Source organism: Myxine glutinosa, chromosome 4 (genome assembly GCF_964187855.1).
Source record: "Myxine glutinosa chromosome 4, kmMyxGlut1.1, whole genome shotgun sequence".
Lineage (NCBI taxonomy): Eukaryota > Metazoa > Chordata > Myxini > Myxiniformes > Myxinidae > Myxine > Myxine glutinosa.
The window spans coordinates 147,266,953-147,291,254 of record NC_136264.1 but is presented as its reverse complement, the minus strand read 5'-3'; the positions used below and the strand labels follow the sequence as shown (position 1 = coordinate 147,291,254).

Here is a 24,302-nt window from a genome sequence, read left to right as displayed (position 1 = left end):
AGCCTCATCACCAATATTTCAATAATCACAACATTTCCGTACCTCATTTCAATTACAGATCCGGCTGGAAGAAAAAACAATAATTAGTCAATTAAGGTAAGTATAAAATGACCTGACCATGCTGATCAAACGGTCAAACCAACCCCGATATAAAAACCACCTTTAGAGGCCATTTTTCCCCGCAAAGAAATCTCGCGAGAGATCTCGCGAGATCTCGGAGACGGTGGGAGGGATTTTCGAAGCTCCACACGGTCTCCACGTTTTTCGAAGTTAAGTCTGTTCACAATTGTATTTTGTCGAAACTGTATTTATCTTTCGGTGTGTGAAGTTATTGTGTGCAACTTTGGTTGTTTCTCGGTGTTTATCTTTCATAAATTGATCGTCTGTTTGCCGTGTCGTGTCTTGAGGCCTTGTACAGTGTGCACTGTACAACCTTGAGGCTTTGTTTTTCTCTCAGCGGTCCGTCGTTTGTGATCCAATAACTTTCGTTCTCTGTATTCCCAGGCTTTTCACCCATAGCCTACTTCCTTGTGTAAATGTCAACTCAAAAAAAAAAAAAAAAAAAAAAAAAAACATTTCCTTCTCTGTTCTCATTCGTTTATTCATTCTTATTCGTTCGTTCGTTCTTCGACCACGTGTTTCTCCCCCATTTCCCCAGATAGTTTTCACTCATTAACCTTCAATGTTTACACTTTCCCCTCAAGTTATGTATTCCGTCATATTTTATAACACCTTTTTCTTCTTCTTCTTTAAAAGGCTGCTTTCGACTTGCTCACCAAATCAATTCATCCCAAAAAAAATATCCATCTCCTATAGTGCCTTTTTTCTACATTCCCTAAACTCTCCTGCACTCCATCCTCCATCCAGCGTCCTTAAACGTATTTTTAACTCAAAGGTCACAAGAAACTCATTTTGCAATAAATGTTCGTTTCCCATAAATCGTACACTTTCAAAAATCCAATCTCACCCCTCCCCTCCAAATCTTCCCCATAACCCCTCCCCTCCAAATCTTCCCCATCACCCCTCCCCTCCAAATCTTCCCCATCACCCATCCCTTTCAAATCTCCCCCCTTGCCCCCTCCCTCCTAAACTACCCCCTCACCCCTCCCCGCCAAGACGCCCCCTCGCCCCTCCCCTCCTAGACTCCTGCCTCACCCCTCCCCTCCAAATCTCCCCCATATCCCATCCCTTTCAAATCCCTCCCCTTGTCCCTTCCCTCCCAAACTCCCCCCTCACCCCTCCCCTTCAAATCTCCCCATCCTCATTGCTTCTCAATTTCCCCCCTCTCACTCCCCCTCCTCAAAGCGTCCTCCCCGCTTCTTCCCCCTTCAAACTCTCACCTCCATCTCCCCCAACCTTCTGCCTCGCTCTTCCCCCTCCTCAAATAACACCTCATTGTGGCTCACCCAATCACCATCAAACCTTTTGTCCGCCCCATCCTTCCCTTTCTCCGAGCTATTCTGAAATCTCTGACACACCTTCAACAGCTCTCCCTATCTCTTCCACCTCTTCCACATCTTACCCTACCCCTCCTCCCCCCTGTTCTGTATCTGATGCTCCCCCTTCCTCTTCATTAACGGTATGGACCTCAAACATCCGGGGCCTTCGTTCAAACATAACTGATCTCTCCATACAGGTTGCTTCTGTCAAACCAGACGTGATCTGCTTAACAGAAACTTTCCTCCTTTATGATGTCTCTGATTCCATAGTATCTCTCCCGGGCTACTCCCTCCTCCGGTATGATAGACCTGAGCCTCGTCCTGGAGGCGGGGTTGCTATCTTTATCAAAAACTCTTTTCCTCACTCGCCCTGCACTGCACTCTCTCCACCTCACCCCCAGGAATACCTCTGGCTACGGCTTCCCCTTCGCTCCCACCTCTTGTTCATATGTGTGTTGTACCGTCCACCAAACAGTGATGACTCCATCTACATCTCGCTGTCTGATGATATGGACCAACTTCTATCTACTCATCCCAACTCTCTCTTCCTCATATGTAGTGATTTCAATTGTCACCATGCCAGTTGGCTGGGTGTGGGTACCTCTCTCACCAGCCATGGCTCTTCAGCAAAGGACTTCTGCGACTCACTGGGACTGACACAATCTGTCAATTTCCCGACCCGGATCTCAGTCAACGGAACATCTTCTCTTTTGGACTTGGTTATGACTAACTTCCCTGAAAATGTCTGCTGCTCTTCTTCTGCTCCGATCGGATCATCTGATCATGTCCTTGTTAAAGTGGACATCTCTCTGACCATCCTCAGGGAGCCTGCTCAGCGTCGACGAGTCTGGCATTTCACTCAGGCCAACTGGCACGGTCTTCAAGCAGCCATCAATCATCTGGACTGGTCTCCCATCTCTACCACCTCTGACATCAACTCATCCTGGGAATTCTTCCAAAGTAAATTGCTCTCTCTCATGCACAGATTTATCCCATCTCGTCTTCAGTTGTCATACCCTTCCTCCCGTCCATGGTACACGGAATCTTGTGGTGAGGCTGTTGCCCAGAAACAACTTGCCTTCGTCTCCTGGAAAGCAAATCCAACGGAAGGAAATCTCATTTCCTTTCACAAAGCCCGAAACAAGTGTGTGTCCACCCTCAGGAGAGCCAGGAAACAATATCTCTCCGTTCTCAAGACCGAACTCTCTTATCTGTCTCCCTCTTCCAAATCCTGGTGGCGTCTGGTCAAATCCGTTTCTGGTGTTTGTTCCCCCTCCATCCCCTCCCTTACCTCAAACGGCTACACAGCTGACTCCGCACGTGAAAAAGCTGAATGCCTCAACTCTGTGTTTGCCTCTAAATCTTGTGTCCCAAACCCATCCCTCTCTGTACCCACCATACCCAGTCGTACCCTGCTGCTCCTGGACTCCGTGTCCTTTCCTCCTGACAAGGTGGAAAAGTTTCTGTCAACCCTCGACTCTGATTCTGCAACTGGACCCGACGGCATCAGCCCACGGGTCCTAAAATCCTGCTCTGCTGCTCTATCTCACCCTCTCTCTGTTCTCTTCACCCTCTCTTTTGCTCAAGGTCAACTGCCATCTGCTTGGAAATCAGCCAACATCACCGCTTTGCACAAAAAAGGTGCAAAAACAGATCCTAGCAACTACAGACCAATCAGCCTTCTCCCAATTATCAGCAAAGTCATGGAATCCATCATTGCTTCGGATATGAAATCTTTCCTCTTCTCCAATGGCTTGATCTCTGATCATCAATTTGGTTTCAGACCAGGTCACTCTACTCTGGACATGCTGCTTCTGCTGTCTCAACAATGGATGGAGGTCCTCAATGCCAAACAGGAAATTAGAGCTGTCTCCCTCGACATATCACGTGCCTTCGACACGGTCTGGCACCCCGCTCTGCTCACCAAACTCTCCTCCTTTGGTATCCATGGAAATCTCCACGCATGGCTGGCGGACTTCCTCTCTAGTCGTCGTCAACGTGTGGCCCTGAATGGGTTTCTCTCATCTCCTCTTCCTGTTCAGGCTGGAGTTCCCCAAGGCAGTGTTCTGGGCCCCGTGCTTTTTCTGGTCTTCATCAATGATCTCTCTGACTCTCTCGAAAATCCTCTCTATCTCTTTGCTGATGACTCCACTCTCTGCCGCTCCATTCCTCTTCCCTCAGATCGGCAGTCTGCTGCCTCCTCACTCTCTGAAGACCTGGACAAAATCACAGACTGGTCAAACAAGTGGAACATGTCTTTCAATCCTGACAAATCTCACACTCTTACTATGTCTCTCCGAAAAGATCGACTGGACAACCCTCCCATCTACTTTCTCAACAATCCTCTCCAAGAAGTTCTGTCGCTCAAGATTTTGGGTCTCACTATCTGCCATGATCTTTCTTGGGAAAACCACATTTCCAAGCTGGCCTCCAAAGCCAGTCGCCGACTGGGCATCCTCCGTCATGCGAAGTCCTTCCTCGGCACACCTGAGCTCCTCACCACATACAAGGCTTTCATCCGCAGCTCAATGGAATACTGTTCTCCCCTATGGGCCGGTGCTCCTGCCTCACACCTAGCTCGGCTTCACGCTGTTGAAACCAAAGCTTTCAGAATTATTGGAATCTCCCGCGATGAAGCTATCTCTGAGGGCCTTTCACTCACTCACCGCAGGCAGGTAGGTGGTCTTTCTGTCTTCTACCGACTCCTCTCCGGCCTTGCACCCCCAGCTCTCTCTGTGCTCTGTCCCCCAAATATTCCTACAGGTCGCACAAGATCTGCCAGCAACCCTCTGATGGTTAAACTGCCGAAATCTCGGCTCTCTGCTCACCTTCACTCTTTCATTGCTCTTTTCTCCCGCCTCTGGAACAAACTCCCTCACTCCCTTCAATCCCACTCCTCCCTCCAGGTCTTTAAAACAGCTGTTCACCACCATCTCTTATCTTCCCCCATCCAAAACCTTGATCTTTTCTACCCCCGCTAATTCACCCCAGATCCACCTTGTTTGAAATTCCAACTTCTTTCCTGGAAGTCCTGGCAGTGTCCATATGTTTTATACCTCTCCCACCGCCCCCTTCCCATGCCCCCCCCCCCCCCAAAGCCCTCGCCCTCTCTCAGATCTCTCGATGTCTCCATGTCTCTCGGTCCCTGCTCTCAAATGTTGTGTTTGTGTCCTTCCCCCTCTCTCCCCATCTTGTCTACCGCTCCCGATGTTATATGTTTTATGTGTCGGTTTGTCTTTCTGTGTGATTAATGTTCGCTCTTTCACGAGCCTCGATCTTGTATACAAAAAAAAAAAAAAAAAAAAAAAAAAAAAAAAGCGGGGGGTTGGCCCTTTTCGGGAACCGTGGTTGTTGTTGTTTTTTTGGTCCCCTTTTTGAAGCAATGTTTTACGGCCGGATGCCCTTCCTGACGCCAACCCTTTTTGCCGCCTTTAACGACAAACAGGGAATTACCAGTGAACTGGTACTCAATTAGCCGACCTCGGAAGGATGACAGGCTGAGTCAACCCCCCCTGGCGTTAATTCAGCGATCGACCGGGATTCTAACCCAGGATCCTAGGATCCTAAGCCGGCACCCTAGCCGCTAGCCCAACACCAGGGTTTGGGACATAAAACCCGATTCAAACCAACCCCGATATGTTGAACCCAAAAACGCCAGGTAAATCTGGGTGGCCAGGTTGGTATCCTACCTGAGTAAGCGAACAGACAAGGTGATGTTGTCTCCCTCCAGCTGCAAACCTTGGTGAGGGATGTTCATAGAGGTGAGCTACAAAGTAAACAAAAGAGGTGAGAAACAAGATGCATTCACTGATGGACAAATGTATTAAAGTAATTTTTTTAAACCTCTTTTTTTTTTTAAACAAAATAGACCTCACCCCAAAATAAGTTATTGTCACATGTAGTGGATACGAGGAGCCGGGTGTGTTCAACACGAGAGAAGCATTCCACCAACTTATGCAAGAAAACCCCGTGGGTTGGCATCACTTGTGGAAAACTACACGTATATCACTGGCTTTGTGTTTTCAAACTAATAACAGATTAACAAAGTCAGCTTCTATACAGGAGCCTGAACCCTTGAGGTGGCATGTTCTGGTCAAACAGTTAACGAGGTCCTGAACCCTAAAGAAGATTCGGACAGTGTTCATGGACATATCATGTGTGACACACCCGGCATCCTGCTCTGCTCAGTATAGAGCTTTCCCACAGGAATGCAAGGTTCACTCCTTAGAATTCACCCATGCTGTTGTACTTCCTCAGTAAGGGCAAGCAGCATCTCTTGCTCACAACTTATTTTCATAGAATAATTTCTTGAAAGTTGGTGTCCATCCATGTCCTGTTCTGGGCCAAACTATCTTTCATATTTGAAGCATTGACCTTTGCACCTCTGGATAACTCCAAGGATCTAACAAGCCCGCTTGGAGTTTGCAAAAAAGCACCGAAAGGACTCTCAGACTGTAAGAAACAAGATTCTGTGGGCTTTCATGTGTCTTTCACTGAGGAGAGGCTTCCGTCTGGCCACTCTGCCATAAAGCCCAGATCGGTGGAGTGTTGCAGTGATGGTTGTCCTTCTGTAAGTTTCTCCCATCTCCACACAGGATCTCTGGAGCTCAGCCAGAGTGACCATTGGGTTCTTGGTCACCTCTCTTACCAAGGCCCTTCTCCCCCGATTGCTCAGTTTGGCCGGGCGGCCAGCTCTAGGAAGAGTCCTGGTTGTTCCAAACTTCTTCCATTTAAGAATTACTAGGGCATGCCCGTACTATATATATAGTGGAACCTTGACTTACGAGTTTAATCCGTTCCGTGACCGAGCTCGTAAGTCAAATTGCTCGTATCTCAAATCAAATTTCCCCATTGAAATGCATTGAAATGCTATTAATCCGTTCCAGCCCGCCAAAAACCACACCAATTTTTTTTTAAATATACAGTATATATAAAAATATCTCGCGCTTTATATTTCACCTGTATGCAGCAGGATGGCCTGGACTGGAGGTACGCACACTTGACTCTAAAGTCTAAACTGTCCAGCCTGGGTTTGAATCCCGACCCAGCTATAACCTGTCATGGGTGAATCACAGGCAGGGTGATTCATCAATGGGTGTACCGCTAAACTGGGCGCCCCGTTTGCGTCCCATTAGTTGTTGGATGTTAAGGATCTCACCGTGTTTTCCACAAAGAGAAGGCGAGCTATCGCCGGCACTCTGAACAAGTTGACGGCAGAGATACTGTACTTGCACGGCATGATAACCACGTGTCGCACGATCTCTTGTCATGGTCCACAAGATTATCACAGAGAGGTGCAGCTTCCAGCGTTTCGAGATCTGATCCAGGCCTATCCAACGAGACCGGTCCCAGCGTTCTAGGCCCGGTGGTTGTCTCAGACGGACCCGACAACGGCAGTGTTCGTTTTAACTCGATTCGATTCGAGCGCCGACGTGCCGGCGAACAAAACCGGTCATATCTTTTGAACGCGTGGCTCGATTTTTACAAAATAAACTTTTTCTTGAAGGTCTGAACCGTGCGCTCAAAACGATACCGAGTTTCACCCTGAGAGAGCCGTTTTGCGCCGGCAAAGGCGCCTTGTGTGACGTGAGGACCACGTCGTGCTGCATAGATTATCATAAATTATCATATGATTATCGGCGGCGTTATATATCATTAGCGCTATACGACAGAGATACTGTACGTGCACGGCAAGATAACCACGTGACCGGAGCCCACCTGGCGGCGTAAACTCAAAATAACCGAAATGCGAAATCTAAAATGCAGCGCTATACTACGAGAGATACTGTACGTGCACGGCAAGATAACCACGTGACCGGGTGGCGAAAGCTCGTAACTCGGCTCGCATCTCAAAGCAATAAACTGCCAGAGTGACGGCTCGTATCTCGAAAAACTCGTAAGTTGGGGCACTGGTAAGTCGAGCTTCCACTGTATATCTAAAATTATATCCCCCCCCTCTATTTACATGAAATGGTTTGGTCCAAAGCGAACGGCTTGCGAGTACGGTGACAATCCCCCCCCTCTATTTACATGAAATGGTTTGGTCCAAAGCGAACGGCTTGCGGAGTTTGGTAAAGAAATCGCCATAGCGTGCAAAAACGCGCAGGAAAGCGAAAGAATCGCAAATTAGTTTTAATTAGTTTTAAAACATAGTTTAACGCCAACATAGTTTGCCAACGTGAAATAAATGAATACGCTCTCAAATGTGCCGTCCGAGGCAGAGTCTGTTCGGCACGTTCGGCACACGTGATAGCTCGCTGCTCTCTGATTGGTTGAATCGTTTTTTGGACATAGCTCGGTAACTACTTGTCTGATTAATATGAAACCTTGAAAAGGCACATCCTCGGGACCCCAGCAATATACCTGGCAAGTTGCAAGTATATCGGACCCGTGGTTGTCGAGAAACAGCGGTCACAGACAAACAAACAAACACACACACAGACACACAGACACACACACACACACACACACACACAGAGATTACTGGAATTATAGATAGATGGAGGCCACTGTGCTCTTCGGAACCTTTAATGCAGCAAAAAATTTTTTGTAGGCTTCCCCAGATCTGTGCCTCGACACAATCCTGTCTCTGAGCTCTGCAGGCAGTTCCTTCGACCTCATGGCTTGGTTTTTGCTCTGATATGCATTGCCAGCTGTGAGACCTTATATAGACAGGTGTGTGCCTTTCCAAATCATGTCCAATCAATTGAATTTACCACAGGTGGACTCCAATCAAAGTGTAGAAACATCAAAAAGATGATCAAGAGAAATGGGAGGCACCTGAGCTAAATTTCAAGTGTCATAGCAAAGGGTCTGAATACTTATGTAAATGTGATATTTCAGTTTTTTCTTTTTAATAAATTTGCAAAACTTTCTAAAATCCTGTTTTCTCTTTGTCATTATGGGGTATTGAGTGTAGATTGATGAGGGAAAAAATGAATTTAAACGATTTCAGCATAAGGCTGCAACATAACAAAATGTGAAAAAGTGAAGGGGTCTGAATACTTTCTGAATGCACTGTATTTATTATGTTTGCAAAAATGGAAGAATTTTTTTGTACCTTCACACCAATATCACACACTACACAAACCTGCTCCCATCCTTCCTCTTATGGTAATCTTTGCTTCCCCCCTTTCTCCACTCTCACCCAACTCCTCTTCATTTCCATTTCTCTCTTGGTCCTTCCCTTCCATTTCTCAATTTCACTTTTTCAAATTAGGATCCTTCAGTTTATCATTAAAAATATAAAAAGATGAAGACAAGTGCAGATTGAGAGCAACAAAATTTGATACCTCATTCTGCAGATTTACGAATGGTAGGTTTGCATCACACATAGCCACGAGGTGTGCAAGTCGGTGGTTGAAAGTTGATAGGCTTCCAGACAGTCGTGGCCGCTTAGACTCGGTGGTGGCTAACTCCCAAGCAGCAGGACGCTACAAGTGAAAAGTATGGGAAAAAATAATATTATAGAAACAAGAATTGTGTTAGGTATGAAACAAATCTGCTTGGCTATCCATTGCAGGTTTATCTCTTTAGAGTCAAAATAAAAATTTCATTTTCCAATTCTCTTTGAAAAAAAGGCAACAACTGGGCATATGAAGTCCTTCCTTGGCACACCTGAGCTCCTCACCACATACAAGGCTTTCATCCGCAGCTCAATGGAATACTGTTCCCCCACTCTGGGCTGGTGCTCCTGCCTCACACCTAGCTCGACTTCACGCTGTTGAAACCAAAGCTTTCAGAATCATTGGAATCTCCCGCGATGAAGCAAACTCCGAAGGCCTTTCACTAAAGGTGGGTTTTCACGGGACACGCGAACGGTTCGCGAAGGATGCGAATGTCGAAAAAAATGGCAAAGTCCAACATTCGTATTTTAGGCTCTAAAAGTTCGCCAAACATGCGCGGGGGTTCGGAAGCGTCGTCAATTGTTCGCAGGAGTCGTTTTTTGTTCAGAGGGTATTTCAAAAAATACGAATGTTGGACTTTGCCATTTTTTCGACATTCGCATCCTTCGCGAACCGTTCGCGTGTCCCGTGAAAACCCACCTTTACTCACCGCAGGCAGGTTGGTGGTCTTTCTGTCTTCTACCGACTCCTCTCCGGCCTTGCTCCCCCAGCTCTCTCTGTGCTGTCCCCCAAATATTCCTACAGGTCACACAAGATCTGCCAGCAACCCTCTTATGGTTAAACTGCCAAAATCTCGGCTCTCTGCTCACCTTCACTCTTTCATTCCCCTTTTCTCCCGCCTCTGGAACAAACTCCCCCACTCCCTTCTATCCCACTCCTCCCTCCAGGTCTTTAAAACAGCTGTTCACCACCATCTCTTATCTTCCCCCATTCAAAACCTTGATCTTTTCTACCCCCGCTAATTCACCCCAGATACACTTTTTTGAAATTCCAAGTTCTTCCCTGGAAGTCCTTGCAGTGTCCATATGTTTTATACCTCTCCCACCTCCCCCCAAGCCCTCTCCCTCCCACATTTCTCTCGATGCCCCTGCTCTCAAATGTTGTGTTTGTGTCCTTCCCCCTCTCTCCCCATCTTGCCTACCGTTCCCCTTATTTTGTGTTTTATGTGTCGGTTTGAATTTTTGTGTGATTAATGTTCGCTCTTTCACGAGCCTCGATCTTGTATACAAAAAAAAAGAAAAAAATAGTATTAACTAGAACGGCACTCGGTGGAGCCCATACTTCTGGCAGGATGAACAGTTTACATCTTGTATCCACTGATGGGCCAGATCTGCATCCTGACCTTAAACAAAATCTAATCGGCTTGTTCTCGTCACATACCCGACTCATCCACCGAGTTTTGTCACAATTCGTCCACAACTTTTTGAAATATCATGCTATATATCGTTTTGGCCCCATCTCTCAAAGGTGAAGAATCACTTCAAAAATTTAAAAATACTCGCATCGAGATCTTCACCAAAATGTAATCAATTCGGTCTTGTCACACACTCAACCTGTCCACATAATTTCGTCCAAATCCGTCCATAACTTTTTGAGATAGCCTGCTCACAGTCAGATGAACAAACAAACAGTCAGGGGTGAAAATATAACCTCTGTCCACCATTGGTGGCAGAGGTAATAAGATTTACCTTCAATGTGGAGGATGTGTAGGTGGGTTGCCAGACACTCCCATAAGCCCAAGGATTATCCAGATCATCTTTGAAAGTTCGGAAGTCAAGAGATGTAAGGTTTGGTTCTGCACGGCCTTCTGTTCCCATAACCACACTCCCACCAGTAAGAAGGTGATAATGGTAGGTTACTTCTGTTGGATTTTCGGTCTCCAAGACCTCGACCACCTAAGGGCGAGAAGCATGAAGCAGACGTGCACGTTGTGACAATGCAATCAAGGATAGAGAACAGCATAAAATTAAGATGTGAAAGAATCAAACTAAAGAGGAAAACAGAGTGGAAAATTTTAGTAATTGTAGTAAAATATTATTTCAATTAAAATTAATCACAAAATATGTATTACATAGAAAACTGCCCTAAACAAAATTAAATAAAGTGTTAGAAGAAGAAATTAAAAAGGAGTATGAAGGGAAACAAATGATAGAAAAAATGTAGGAGGGTCAGACTGTTCACATGTCTGTGTGTGGCTGGCTGTCCCTGCACATGTCTGCCTCTATCTGCCAAACTGCATCTTTCTGTGTGTCCAATTTTTTTCCTCAATCCGTACCTCCATGCCCAATTTTCCGCTATTTCATCAATACTGTGTGTGCATCGTTCCAACAACCCACTTCCCCCGTGGACCTTTATTAACAAATACTAAATGAGGTTGTCTGCTTGCTGAGTACAAGTTTATAACCACCTGAAGTCATCCCATGTGGTTGTTGTACTTGACAAGGTTGCCTACATTTCTTTGTACAGACAGGGTACCATGTATTGTGGTTATGCAGTTCCATCTACTAGTGCATAAACAAACAGATGGAGATGGATCGTTTGTTACAATGCCTGGTTCAACGAAAGCCTGGTGGATGCGTCCGCTGTAGTTTGGGACACAACAGTTCATTGTTCTTTGAATTGCGTCAGTAATGATGCTTGAAGGCTGGTAGGTTTCCCACATTTTCCAAGGGCATTGTGCCTACAAACATCCTATAACAGCTGGTCACAAACTGTGGCAAGTCACTTGCACTGCACTGTGGCAGGTTGAAGAATGCTGGATAAATACTGTCAACTAGTCCAAACCCAAAGTGAAGAAGGAAGAGTGCACTCTGCTACTCTGCACCGATTTCCCTGGGAATGGCTCGGGTACAATTGCATATACATATTTGGTTGATTAGTCTTAGACTACAACAGTGGCTTTTGAACAGAGTGATTTTTTTTTTTGCGAAAGAACCGAGTGATTTTTGTGAAAAATATTTACTTGTTGTAAGCTGCATAAGCATGCCTTTAAGGTATTAAGGAGAGCGGGAAGAGTGGGACATAAAGAAGGGGAGGGGTGAAAAGAGGAAGGGAAGAGGGAAGGGGTAGAGAGTGGGGGGGGGGGGGGGGGGAGGAGGAAGAGAACAAGGAGTGAGTGGGGTGGAAGTAGGGATGAGTGCCTTGAGGGTAGGGGAGAAGAGTCAAGTGTCAATTGTGGAGGGAGAGGGGCAGGTCCGGGGGAGCGAGTGGAGAAAGAGTGGTGTGTGTGCATGCGTGCACACAGGATTATGATAACATGCTAGGGTAGTAGGTCCAGCAGCGCTGCTGATTGATGACCTAAGTGTCCCAAACTGATCAAGATGGTAATGGCTCTCCCAGGTGGGCAGTGGTTCAGAAGCGAGGTCAGGCTACATAGTTTGAATGTGGGATCAATGGAAGAAAGAGGGGGCGATGTGGTGGAGATGATGCAGAGGAGGAGGTTGGAAGTGTTGTGTGTGCAGGACACCAGATGGAAAGGAGACAGGGTGAGGAGGTCGGTAGGAGGATACAAGTTGTTGCACGTGGGTGGGGATGGAAGGAGTAATGGCATGGGAATAATAGTATCGGAAGAGATCAGCAAGTATGTGGTCCGAGTGTAAAGATGGGAGGGGCTGATAATTATGGCACGGGTGGTGATACAGAGGCAAATGCTATGTGTTTATGTCGGTATGTGGGACACAATTGGGAAAGACTGAGAAGGAGAAGAAGGAATTCATGGATGCATTGGAGAGGATGATGGGAATGGTTGAGCTGGAAGTGATGCTGTGCATGGCGGGGAACTTTAAAGTGCACGTGGGAGTAGCAGGCCCGGCTGAAGAGGAATGTGTTGGTAAATCTGGTTGGGGAAAGAGGAATAGAGAGGGCCCTCAACTCTAAAAGTTGGTGGAGCTGGTGGCAAGGAATGAGATGGCCATAGCTGGTTCATTCTATCAAAAGTGGGAAAGCAACACGGTTACCTGGAGGAATGGACAGCACAGAACAGAACTTGATTTGGTGGTGGCAAGGAAGCGACAGTTGTGGAGGGTTAAGAATTGTAAAGCAGTGCAGGAGAGCATGTTACCACCTAACACAAGCCTGTGGTGTTTGTGGTACGGATGAAGAAAAGGAGAGATGTTAAAAGCAGGGGTCAGAAGATTATGAGGGGGAAGTGTATGGGGCAACGTCCTCGTATAGTACAAGGAGAGGATGAGGGCCAGGTTTGAGCAACTTAGCGAAGCACCGTAAGGTTTGGAGTGGAAGAGGTACAGAGAAGCATTTGGGAATTGCACAAGTTTTGAGTGGAAGGACGTCAGGAAAGGGTGCATCATCGAAGGATAGAAACCAGGTATAGTGGATGGAGGAAATAGCAAAGGCAGTTGGTGAAAATAAGATTTGGAAGAGGATAGAGGGGAACAACCGGATGCACGGTTGCTGTACCTATATGAGCGAAAGAAAAAAGCAGCAAGGAAATCAGTGGATAGGGTGAGGAATGATGTAGAAGAGGAGGTGTACAACAAGTTGGAAGAGGATGGTGGGAAGATGATCTATAAATTGGCTTGTGACAGGGATGGGGAAAATAAGGACATGAATGGGGTGCAGTGATTAAGGATGGTGGTGGGAGACCAGTGACAGAGAGGGGGGCAGTATTGAAGGTGCGAGAAGGATATTTCAAGGAACTGTTGAACCGAGAAGGAAGCAATGGCGAGTTAGAGTTGCCATGTTATGTAGAAGGGAAAGTGGAGGTGGTGGAGATCACAGAGGAGGTGGGTGCAGACAGCATTGAAGAGGATGAAGAAGGGAAGAGTGCCAGGCAATTATAAGGTGTGTACAGATATGATGATTGCAGTGGGAGAAGTTGTAGTCAGTGGGATAAAGAGGAGATAGGCCGACGAGGGGGGCGACACCTTATGACTTTCGCCTGTACACGTACCACAATGCCAGTGGTTTACTGACCCCTGCTGCCGACAGGTGGGATTCTTAGAGTCACGTCGCAAAATATATTTCACCCACCTCCACCCTGCCCGCCTCTCCTCGCCCCAGGCTGCTCCCGAAGGGAGCGGGTGTTTCTAGCGAACTAGATCCGAAATCGCACAGTACTGTCTGAAATGGATAGTTACATAAATTTCCCAGTAATTAGAGAGCACAAGATGTTAAATTTTAAGGATAAGCACGAATGCCTAATTGTGCTACTCAGTGTCGAGCCACATATCTACTGACTCACTACAAATCAAAGTCTTCTCGTCATCAAATGTATATCAACGAAAAGACAAGAGTGGCGGTTTGGCATGTAATGCCATTCAAAAATGAGCAAGGAACCCTGCTCAAGCTCGGAGACAGACAGACACAAGACAAGGTTATATTGCAGAAACTTTATTAAGTTTCTACAACGAGATGCAGACAGACAATGAAAGAGGCAAAGCAATCCTACTGGAAAGGTTGACGAAGACCATCAATTCAATCCTAACTCACCATTGATGTGATGCATCTTCCTTATTAACACAGAATGTTCAAATATGAAACTGGATTTTGTGGCTTCATGGAATAACAACATTCTGTGTCAATAATAATTAATATGACCCACTTATCTCTCCGTTCATGTTCCATGGGGATCTGTACTTGGTGCACTCTTAATCTTCATCCACTCGGTAGAAATGTTAAGGAATTTCAACATCAGCTTTCATTGCTCGGCTGATGACTCCCAGATTGACCTGATGATGGAACCTGACGATGTGCTTTCTTGAACAACTCTGAATTCCTATTTTTTCTGAAATTAAAAGATGGATGTCCTCTGGAGGACTATCAGGGGTGCCTTTTCTCTCAGATACTGCATCATTAAGCTTCCTACATGTTATTAGTAAATATCACTGAAGTTGCCTGAGAATGACTTTGCACGGTGCCCCAAAAAAAACCGTGGCTGACAGCAAGAACAAGGAAACAAAATAAAAGATTGAAGAGGGAGGGTAAAATGGGAATGTTGGAATGTACCACATAACAAGCTTGCAGCCGAGTGAGACGGATGAAAAGGTGGGGGCGAGTGATGTTGTGCAGCGGGTGCCCCAGTGGAGTGTAAAAAGGAGCAGGCGAGGTGCAGACAGACGCAGATGAGGGACAGAGTGCTGTGGTTGTGGTGCTGAAAGGTACAGTCTCAGAACATTGCGTAGGCAAGTGCCGTACAGACTGTCGGCATCGCTGCACACCAAGCCAAAGTCTGTAAAAAGCAAACATTGTGTCAATAGTGTCAATAGCACAATACACATTATCGAACTTGCAGCAAAACCACCTTTAATTCCGATAGTATGCTGAGCAACCTGGTGGCCTAACATTCCCAAACCTGTTTCAAAAGCCTCTGCCGGAACAACTGCATCACACAGAGATCAAGGGTAGAGGTTTAACGAACTTGCAGTTGCAGTGTAATCTACTATATAAGAGAGATGTCTGTCTGTGTCACAATTTTTCTCAGAGATGGCTGAACAGATCTTCGTCAAACTTTCAGAGGTTCATCAGTGAGTGCCTGGGAGTGTTTTAGGCAATATATATATATATATATATATATATATATATATATGTATATATAGATATATATGAAAAAAAAAAAAGTTCGTTTTTTTGGAGTTATAAAAAAAAAAATCGCTCGATAGTGCCGACGCATTTTTTAATTAATGACAGTTATATACAAGTACACATTCGCATAAATAAATACAAAACAATCACCAGACATTTGAACACAAATAAATCAAACAATTCTGGAAGTGTACGAAGTTGGTAGTACGGCTTCTTCTTCTTCTTCCTGTTCGGCATCACACTCAACGCAGAAACGGTATGAACGCCACATTCACCCACCAGCATATAAATGAACTCCCTTCCTCTCCTGCCTCCCCCCCTCCCCTCTCCTGCCTCCCCCCTCCCCCTCTTCCTCCCTCTCCCCTTCTCCCACCCTCCCCTCCCCTCCTCCCCCTCCCCCCTCCCCCATTTTCCCCCTCTCCCCCTGCCCCCTCCCCCGCCCGGCAACGCCGGGTACTTCTGCTAGTTGGCTATAAAAGAAACCTAGTGAAACCAAACCAGTTCCGTCAGATTCAGAAGTGCATATCTGTTTACCTAACATGTTTGGATTACCTTGCTTTCAGTGTTACTTGAGATCCCAATGTTTTGGTGTTCATCATTTGGCAAATTACCCTGTGGATCCTAAGTTCCATGTAGTCTTGGCTCCCACACCTCTCCCATTTCAATCCTACCCACAGCCCCCTCCATCCCACAAACTGAAATCCCATGTCGTGTTGATTTGTCCATTGTATATTAATCTCATGTAAAAGTACACCGATTTATCCCCAAGTCCATGTCTTGTATGTGGTATGTGCATGAACTCCCCACAAGTCTTCGATGAATGTGGCGGTGGGGTGGGAGTTTGTTGTGGGGTATGCAAAACCAGTCCTCCAAGTCTCCATTTCTATGACATCAGCAAAACATCTTAATGATGACAACAATGATGGATCATTTATCGAGCTTTTTATGAGCCTATCAGAAAGTGTCGTATTGTAAAAGAAAACTAATAAATTTAAAAATACATTTGATATTGGTGTATTTTTAAAAGAGATTGAAAACACGTTCTGTGCAAACATTTCATTTCCACAATAATATAACATCTACAAAATAGAGCACCATACAACAAAAAAATAAATTGCAATCTGAAAACAAAGATTTGAGAGAAAGGAACAACCACAAGGCCATGAACATGCAGTCCCATGTCCTAAACTGAAGGAAGACTGAAACAATAATAAAATGTAAATACACGTTATATTATATACAGTCATGGCCAAAAATATTGGCACCCTTGCACTTCATTCAACTAACTCACAATTTTCTCCAAAAATAAGTTGAAATTGACAAAAGTATTTTGTCTCCACAATTCTTTATTTCACTGTTAATATTACAGAACCTTTGTTTTTGATTCAGAACTTAATATATCCTTTTAAATCAGAAAATAAAAAGAAATGGCATTGACAAAAGTTATTGACACCCTCGACTTAATATTTGGTAGCACAGCCTTTGGACAAAATAACTGCAGTGAAGCGCTTCTTATAGCCTTGAATGAGCTTCCTCCTCCTCTCTCCTGGCAGTTTGGCCCACTCTTCTTGTGCAAACTGCTCCAGTTCTCCCAGATTTGAAGGGTGTCTTCTCCCAACTGCTGCTTTCAAATCTCCCCACAGGTGTTCAATAGGATTTAGATCTGGACTCATTGCTGACCACCTCAGAATAGTCCAGCGTTTTGTCTTGAACCATTCCGGGGTGCCTTTTGAAGTGTATTTGGGGTAATTGTCCTACTGCAAGACCCATGACCTTCGACGGAGACCCAGCTTTCTTTTACTGGGTTCAACATTGGGCTCCAAAATGCCTTGGTAATCTCCTGATTTAATGATGCCATGTACACATTTAAGGCACGCAGTGCCAGAAGCAGCCCAGCAACCCCAAAAGGTCACTGAACCTCCTTCATGTTTGACTGTAGGGAAGGTGTTCTTTTCTTTGAAGGCTTCATTTTGTTTTCTGTAAACATAGAGATGATGTGCTTTACCAAAAATCTCTAATTTGGTCTCATCTGTCCAAATGACATTCTTCCAGAAGGATTTTGGCTTGTTCAGGTGTGTTTTTTTTTTTTTTTTAGTTGGGCTTTCTTATGTCTCTCTCTCAGCAGTGGGGTCCTCCTGGGTCTCCTACCATAGAACCTCCTTTCATTGAGTTGGCACCGGATGATGCAAGTTTAAACTGTCGTACCTTGTGTCTGAAGGTCAGCTTGAATCTGTCTGGCAGTTGACTGAGGTGTTTTCTCCATCATTCAAACAATCCTTCGCTGCAATCCTCCATCAAGTTTTATCTTGCAGCTGCATCCAGTGAAGTTTGCTGCAGTGCCATGGGCCTTAAACTTCTTGATAACATTGTGTATGGTGGACACAGGAACAGAACATCAAGGTCTCTGGAGATGGACTTGTAGCCTCAAGATTGTCCATGCTTTGCTACAATCTTGTGTCTGACCTCCTCAGACAATTCTCTGGTTTTCTTTCTTTTTTTCCATGCTCATTGTGGTACACACAGTTTGCAGCTTCTAAAAGGTGCCAATAATATAGTCTGGGCTATTTTAGGATTTCTGTGTAGAATGAGCTCAGATTTAGTAATTTTTTCAGCTTTTTTTGTTTTGTTCCACTGCAAACCAAAGCAATACATATCATATACAGTATATGTGGATACCAAAATATTTTTTAATTTCAACAATTTTCTGGAAGAAATGGTGCATTATTTGAAAAAAGTGCAAGGGTGCGAATATGTTTAGCCACGACTGCATACATATATATATATATTATATATATATATATATATATATATATATATATATATATATATATATATATATATATATATATATATATATACATATATATATATATATATATATATACATATATATATATATATATATATATATATATATATATATATATATATATATATATACTATATATATATATATATATATATATATATATATATATATATATACATATATATACATATATATATATATATACATATATATATATATACATATATACATATTGTTGCGAATATGGAATTTGGCCTCCATATCCGCTTGTAAATATTCCCCTATCTTCTCCGATACTCCCCAACTCTCCCCTTACCCCATTCCCTAGTCCCATTGTCTGTAAACAACACCCATTAGAGCCGATCTTCCCCTTCATTCCCCCATTAAATGTCGTGCCCAGGTCCCCCGCACCACACGTAGACAATTATAGGACATCTTGCTAGTTATTCTTAATCTATGTCAGTTAAGGACTTGTTTCCATTAATTATGACTCTTCGTTGCACCAGAATGTGATGATATGGCACCAGTAGGAGTTTAGGACCTTCCCATACCTCCCCGCATCTCTTCCCATCATCTCAAGCTCCAACAACAACCACAACAACAGCGGCTATGCGTCCTCACTCCGGCTCGGTTGGCCGCCATTGAACATGTGCTCGACGGGGTTACCCAGAAGGGGGCTCCCTGTCGGCCCCTCGTCAAGGGCGGAGCCGGTAACCCCCGCACCCAATGAGAAGCCATGGGCCGATGCCATCTGGGGCGGCGCTAACGAGCCGAGGGCGTGTCACTCCCCGCCGGATATACGCGGCCCCGCGCCGGATGTGACGTGAGATGCGCCCCGAGCTTGGAAGGAAAAGACGCCACCCTCCCGAGCGCTGAGCGACCTCCCCAGCTTGAGACCAAAGTCGCGACCCACAAGCGCTGTGATACCTTCACGCATCTCTGGACACCACCGTACGTGATTCTGTCCCTGAGCCAGGTGCACCTGAGCCATCGCGACCTGCCTCCCCTTTTCATCAACCCCCGTGTGAGTCAGCAATTTTGTCCCGTGTGTCCGTCGTCTGTCCGGGGATAATATAAGAGTGTGTCTAAGTGCCTGTCTTCCTGTAATATACCTCTAGCCCCTGTAATCTAACCTTTTTCCCTACGAATATACTTGAGAACTGAACCCCTGGTGTCGTATTGTGTCATTATAATCCAGCCGGGTGTCTTCTCTTTCCTATTGAGCCAGCGTAGCGCGATTAGTCAACATTCGGGCACAATCGGGTAACTTGTACGGATACGGCGGCCATCCCGCTCGGCCCACCATACCATCAAAGTCGTATCTGTAACAATTGGTGTCGGGAGTGAGATTCGAGGCCCGACCAAATTTTGAAGAAAAAAAAAAAAACGAATAGAGGAAAAAAAAAAATTTGGTCAAAATTTGGAGCGGCCGAAATTTGTTTTGTTTTACGAAACTCGAATTTTGCAAGTCGCGCTATGGCGGATCAAGACGGCTGGGGTCCGGTAGGGGAGAGTGAGGTAGGGTCGATCCAGGACCAAAATGAGGGACAGGAGGAGAGCGAAGCAGTGAGGGCGGCAGGTTCGCAAAATAGCGCCGTCACGCACGAAGTAGCGGGCGCGCAAAAAGGCGCCTCGCACGAGCGTGCGGTAGCCGAGCCGGCTGTATCACCGGGCTTTAACATGCAGCCGATTGACATGCAGGCCCTCATTGCGCAGTTACAGGCAGCTGTACAGATGAGTATGGGGAGCCAGATTGAGCGATTGGGTGAGCGGTTGGGGAACCGGATGGATGCTCAGGGTGAGCGATTGGAGGACCAAATGGGGGTAATGGGGAACCGGATGGATGCTCAGGGTGAGCGATTAGAGGGCCAAATGAGGGGTACCGGTGAGAAGTTAGACAATAATTTTGAGGAGTTAGACAAGAAAATTGGGAAGTTAGACAATAATTTTGAGGGGTTAGACAACGGGATGAAAGAGGTGAAACATGGGTTAACGGGGGTAGAAAATAGAATGGCTGCCCAGGAGAATCAGATAGAGGGAGTGAAAAGTGGGTTAGAGGGGTTAGAAAACAGTATGGAAGGCAAATTGAGGGACATGAGGGACCAAGCGGAAAGGGAAGTTAAACAAATGGAGCAGCAGATAGAGGGGGTCAGAATGGGGGTAGAAACCAAACTGGATGCTCACAGGGAGGAAATGGAGCAGATGAGGGTGGCATCTGGGCAGGAGATGCAAGTGATGGGAGAGCAGATCAGAAGAGGAGTGAGTGAGGAGGTCGGAGGAGTGCGCGAGGAGGTGAGGCACTGTGAGGAGCACATGGAAAAGGAGGTGAGAAAGGGGACTGTAAAGTTACAAGGGGGCATAGAGGACCTGACGCAGGAGGTGGAGCAGCTGACGGTGGGACAGACGGAGTTAGTGGAGCAGGTTCAAAGGAACACTGCGGTATTAGGAGGGTTGAAAGCGACACGGAAAGAAGTGGAAGAGGGGGTGAGCGAAATTAAGAAGCGACGGAGAGGGGATAACAAAGAGATAAAAGAGGAGATAAAAGAATTGGTCCAAAGTCTGTGTTTGGATCGTGATGATGTGCTCATTAACCGGATGAGGGATTCGCAGGTGATGGAGGAGAAGCGAAGAGGAAGAGGACCCGGTGTAAGTGGTGACCAATATGGTCGTGCGTATGATGCGCCAGGGGATTTAAGAAGCTTGGGGGTCGAGATAGACCCGGGTGTTCGTGAGAGGCCGTTGGTGAAGTGTGCGACAGGTCTGGTGTGCGAAAGAGGAGGTGTGCGAGAAAGTCCGACTCTGGGGTGTGTGAGGAAAAAGTGCGTGCCAAGGAGTAGTGAGGGTGCTGGCGAGAGTGAGTCGGTCGTAGCGCGTGTGCGAGGGAGCACATGGAAGCGCGGTGTGGTAAGTGTTACAGAGGGTGTAACGGGAGAGTGTGCGCGAGAAAGGGGTGTGACCGACAGGTGCATGAGGAAAGAGTGCGCTGTCAGAAGTAAGGAAGAGTGTCCACCTGTGGTGAGTGTTACAGAGGGTGTAACGGGAGAGTGTGCGCGAGAAAGGTGTGTGACGGACAGGTGCATGAGGAAAGAGTGCGCTGTCAAGAATGGAGGTGAAAGTAGTGAGAGTGACAAGGAGCGTGAGTTAGTTGTGACAGGTGAGCGAGGATGTACACCTGGGATGGAAGGATGCACACCTGGAATGGTAGAGCGTGAGTGGGAATGCACGCTGGAATTGGTAGTGAGGCACGTGGTTGGGTGTGCGAATGAGAGCACACCTGTGATTGTCACAGAGGAGGTGACTGAGGAGGGGGCGCGAAGAGGTGTTTTGGTGAGGTGTGCGACCAACGAATGTGTGCCAAAGTGTTCGGTGGTCAGGTGTGTGACCAAGGCTGTGAGTGGAATGGGTGTGCCTGGGTGTGTAAGGAACGGTACGAGGAGCATGGAAACGGCTGGATGTGTGAGCAAGGAACGGGCTGCGGGGTGTAAGCGTCCAGGTGAAGCATCGACGTTACACGGGTTAGAGGTTAGAGCGACTTTTAGCCGAAGCAGGCCCTCGGTGCGTGCTGGGCCTCGCTTTGAACGGCCGCGTCCGTGCTCCACGAGGCGGAGCGGGCAGCTGGATAGAAAGGGTCGTCATGGCGACCACTTTTTGGTGAGACGTGCCGGCAGGTCGAGAGCGGGACATTGGATGGCTCCGTGCCGAGATGGTGCGTGGGATCTCGGCCCGGGTGAGCCCCCGTCCCTGCACCGAATGCCGGACGCATCCAGCCGCTGGCACAAAACAACCAGCATTCATGGCTTGGCTTTACGAAGCCGGGCTTTGGACAGGGATTGGCGCACCGAGAGGTATTAGTGAGTAGACTGGGTGATGAGGTTAGTGTTTTGGCCCCAAAATTGGAGAAAAACAAAATTTGATGATTGGCAAGGGATTGGCAGTAGTGATTGGCAGATGATGGGTAGTGATTGGCAAATTTTTAATTTGTTGAAATTTGATGTGCAAAATTGGTAGTGAGAGACCCCCGATGTGGTGGGATGGCAAATCCACCATCCTTCCCATGGGGGCAAAGGAGCAATAGCTTATGGGGTGTATGGCAGTGAAAACTAGCCCGGGTGGGTTAGGTTATATTGTAGGGATCTAGAAGAGATTGACATTAGGTGACGTTAAGTTTAGTTAGTGACAGATACCTGTAGTGGGGACGCAGGTAGATTAGTATGGATGATAATGACGTGGGAGCGCAATAGTTTAAAGGGACGACTGGGAAGCGCAAGTTTCAGAAGGGAGTAGTTAGCTGAGATGATGCCGTGTGTGTGAGAATTGAACAGGTGTGATTGCACAGGTGTGCAACTGGACAGGTGTGATTGCACAGGTGTGCAACTGGACAGGTGTGTGGAGCAGTGTGTGAGTAATGAGTGTTGTGGATCAGCGCGAATGCGCTTGGGGAGAGAAGGGTGCAGGTGGCACCAGGTGTGAGAGCACAGGTGTGCAGGTACAGGTGTGTGGAGAGAGTTGGAGTAAGTGGTACGGAGTGGTGTGCATGGTGCGAAGGTGTGGATGGGGGAAGAGTGGACCCCTTTCACGAGTACCCGGGGCGGGTAGTGTAAGTGTTAGGTAGAGGGTATAGGTAAATTGTGGTTGGATATTGGCATCTGTGGTGCGGTTGCAGAATGGTGTTGTGAATGGGTGCATTAGTGTTGTGGAAATGGCTGGGCGTGTAGCCTGTTAGTGTGTGTAGTTGGTTGGGCACTCCACCACTGTGAGGATGTCGGCCAGGTGAGGCCGCAGGTGGGCTCTGGGAGCCGGTAGAGTTGTGGATAGGTGCCTGAGGATCCCGGGTGTGGATCGGGCAGCCCAGTGCCAGAGAGGGCACCGAGTGGGGAGAGTGCCAGAGGGCCTTCCCCAGGTAGTTAGGTTAGGGCAAGGTAAGCTCGGAGGCAACTGCAGTGGTGGAGGTGTGCAGGTGGGTAGACCCACTGGGAGAGGTACACGCCACAGCCCAGAAATTGTACGAGGGCACCGGGAGATGAATCGGGGGAGTGAGACCCCAAATTGAAGAGCACCACAGTTTGGCCAATGGGAATTGGTTTGTAGAACCCATAGTGTAAGAGGGCCAATGGTTTGGCCGGAGAGAGACCCCGGGTAGTGTAAAGTTGTTAAAGTCATTTAGGAGATAGTTAGGATTGATGAACCTGTCGCACCATACGCAGCCACTTACCTGTGGTGATGATGATGACTCCACACCTGTGTTTTCTTTGTTTGTGTTGCAGGAGATGAATCGCTGTGTGGATTTGTGAGACGCATCACGACGTGGATGAGACATTGGGGTGATTCCATCTCTCCCTCCCTAGGAGGGACTGATGATGAATTGGTAATGGCAAATTTTGATGTTGAGTTGGAGATGGCAAATTTTGATGAGAGTTGAAAATGGCAAATTTGATTGGTTAGGAGGGAGAGAAGACGAATTTGGTATATGGGAGGAACGGGGAAGACAGTAGGGATGTTTGTTGATTTGTAAAGTAGATGTTTATGAGTAGTGTTGTGTTTTGTGGATACAGTAAGGGGTAAGGGAGGGGCCATGTAGGTTACCTGGTGGGGGGGGGGGCGTACGATAGGAACGTACCTGTCTCACCTGGTTCCCATGTGCCCCCAGTGTGCATCACCTTACATTGCGTGCACTTTTGCGCCCTTACCACCTTACTCACTTGTTTCTTCTGTTGTCTCCCACCTCCGAGGATCTGGCTTTGGGGTAGAGAGAGAGGAGAGAGAGGTGCTGGCGACGCAGTTGTGGGCCTGCACTTTCGCTGTTCGCTGCCTGGATCGGTACACCATATGGACCGCAATGTTTGTGGCCACCCACAATGGACCGCAGTTCGTTTGCGGCCAAGCACCACCCGGGGATGGACCTATGGGTCAACGTGGCACCTATGCCATCCAGGTGAACCACTTTTAGTTAAACACCAAGTGCACCACAAGAAGAGCAAGAGACACCTGCAGGGTTAGGGGTTGTTGAAGTTATTTTTAGTCCAATGAACAATGGTGACTGCACCGATTGGTGGTGGGGTGGTGCTGTTGATGCTCGGGAAGGGTGCTCTGCACGTTATTAAAGGCCGT

General features: G+C 46.7%; 1 protein-coding gene across 3 annotated transcripts in view; it reads right to left on the bottom strand.

Moving 5' to 3' along the window:
• The window catches only part of MED14 (mediator complex subunit 14), a 101,929-nt gene that overhangs the window by 59,742 nt on the left and 17,885 nt on the right, over positions 1–24,302 (bottom strand). For all 3 annotated transcript variants that reach the window (XM_068113681.2, XM_068113680.2, XM_078776575.1), the window contains 4 exons: positions 14,810–15,032; positions 10,534–10,740; positions 8,732–8,872; positions 5,129–5,205 (listed from right to left, as the gene is read on the bottom strand). In XM_068113681.2, the coding sequence (XP_067969782.1) occupies positions 5,129–5,205; positions 8,732–8,872; positions 10,534–10,740; positions 14,810–15,032 (648 nt within the window). The remainder of the gene's footprint in view (positions 1–5,128; positions 5,206–8,731; positions 8,873–10,533; positions 10,741–14,809; positions 15,033–24,302) is intronic.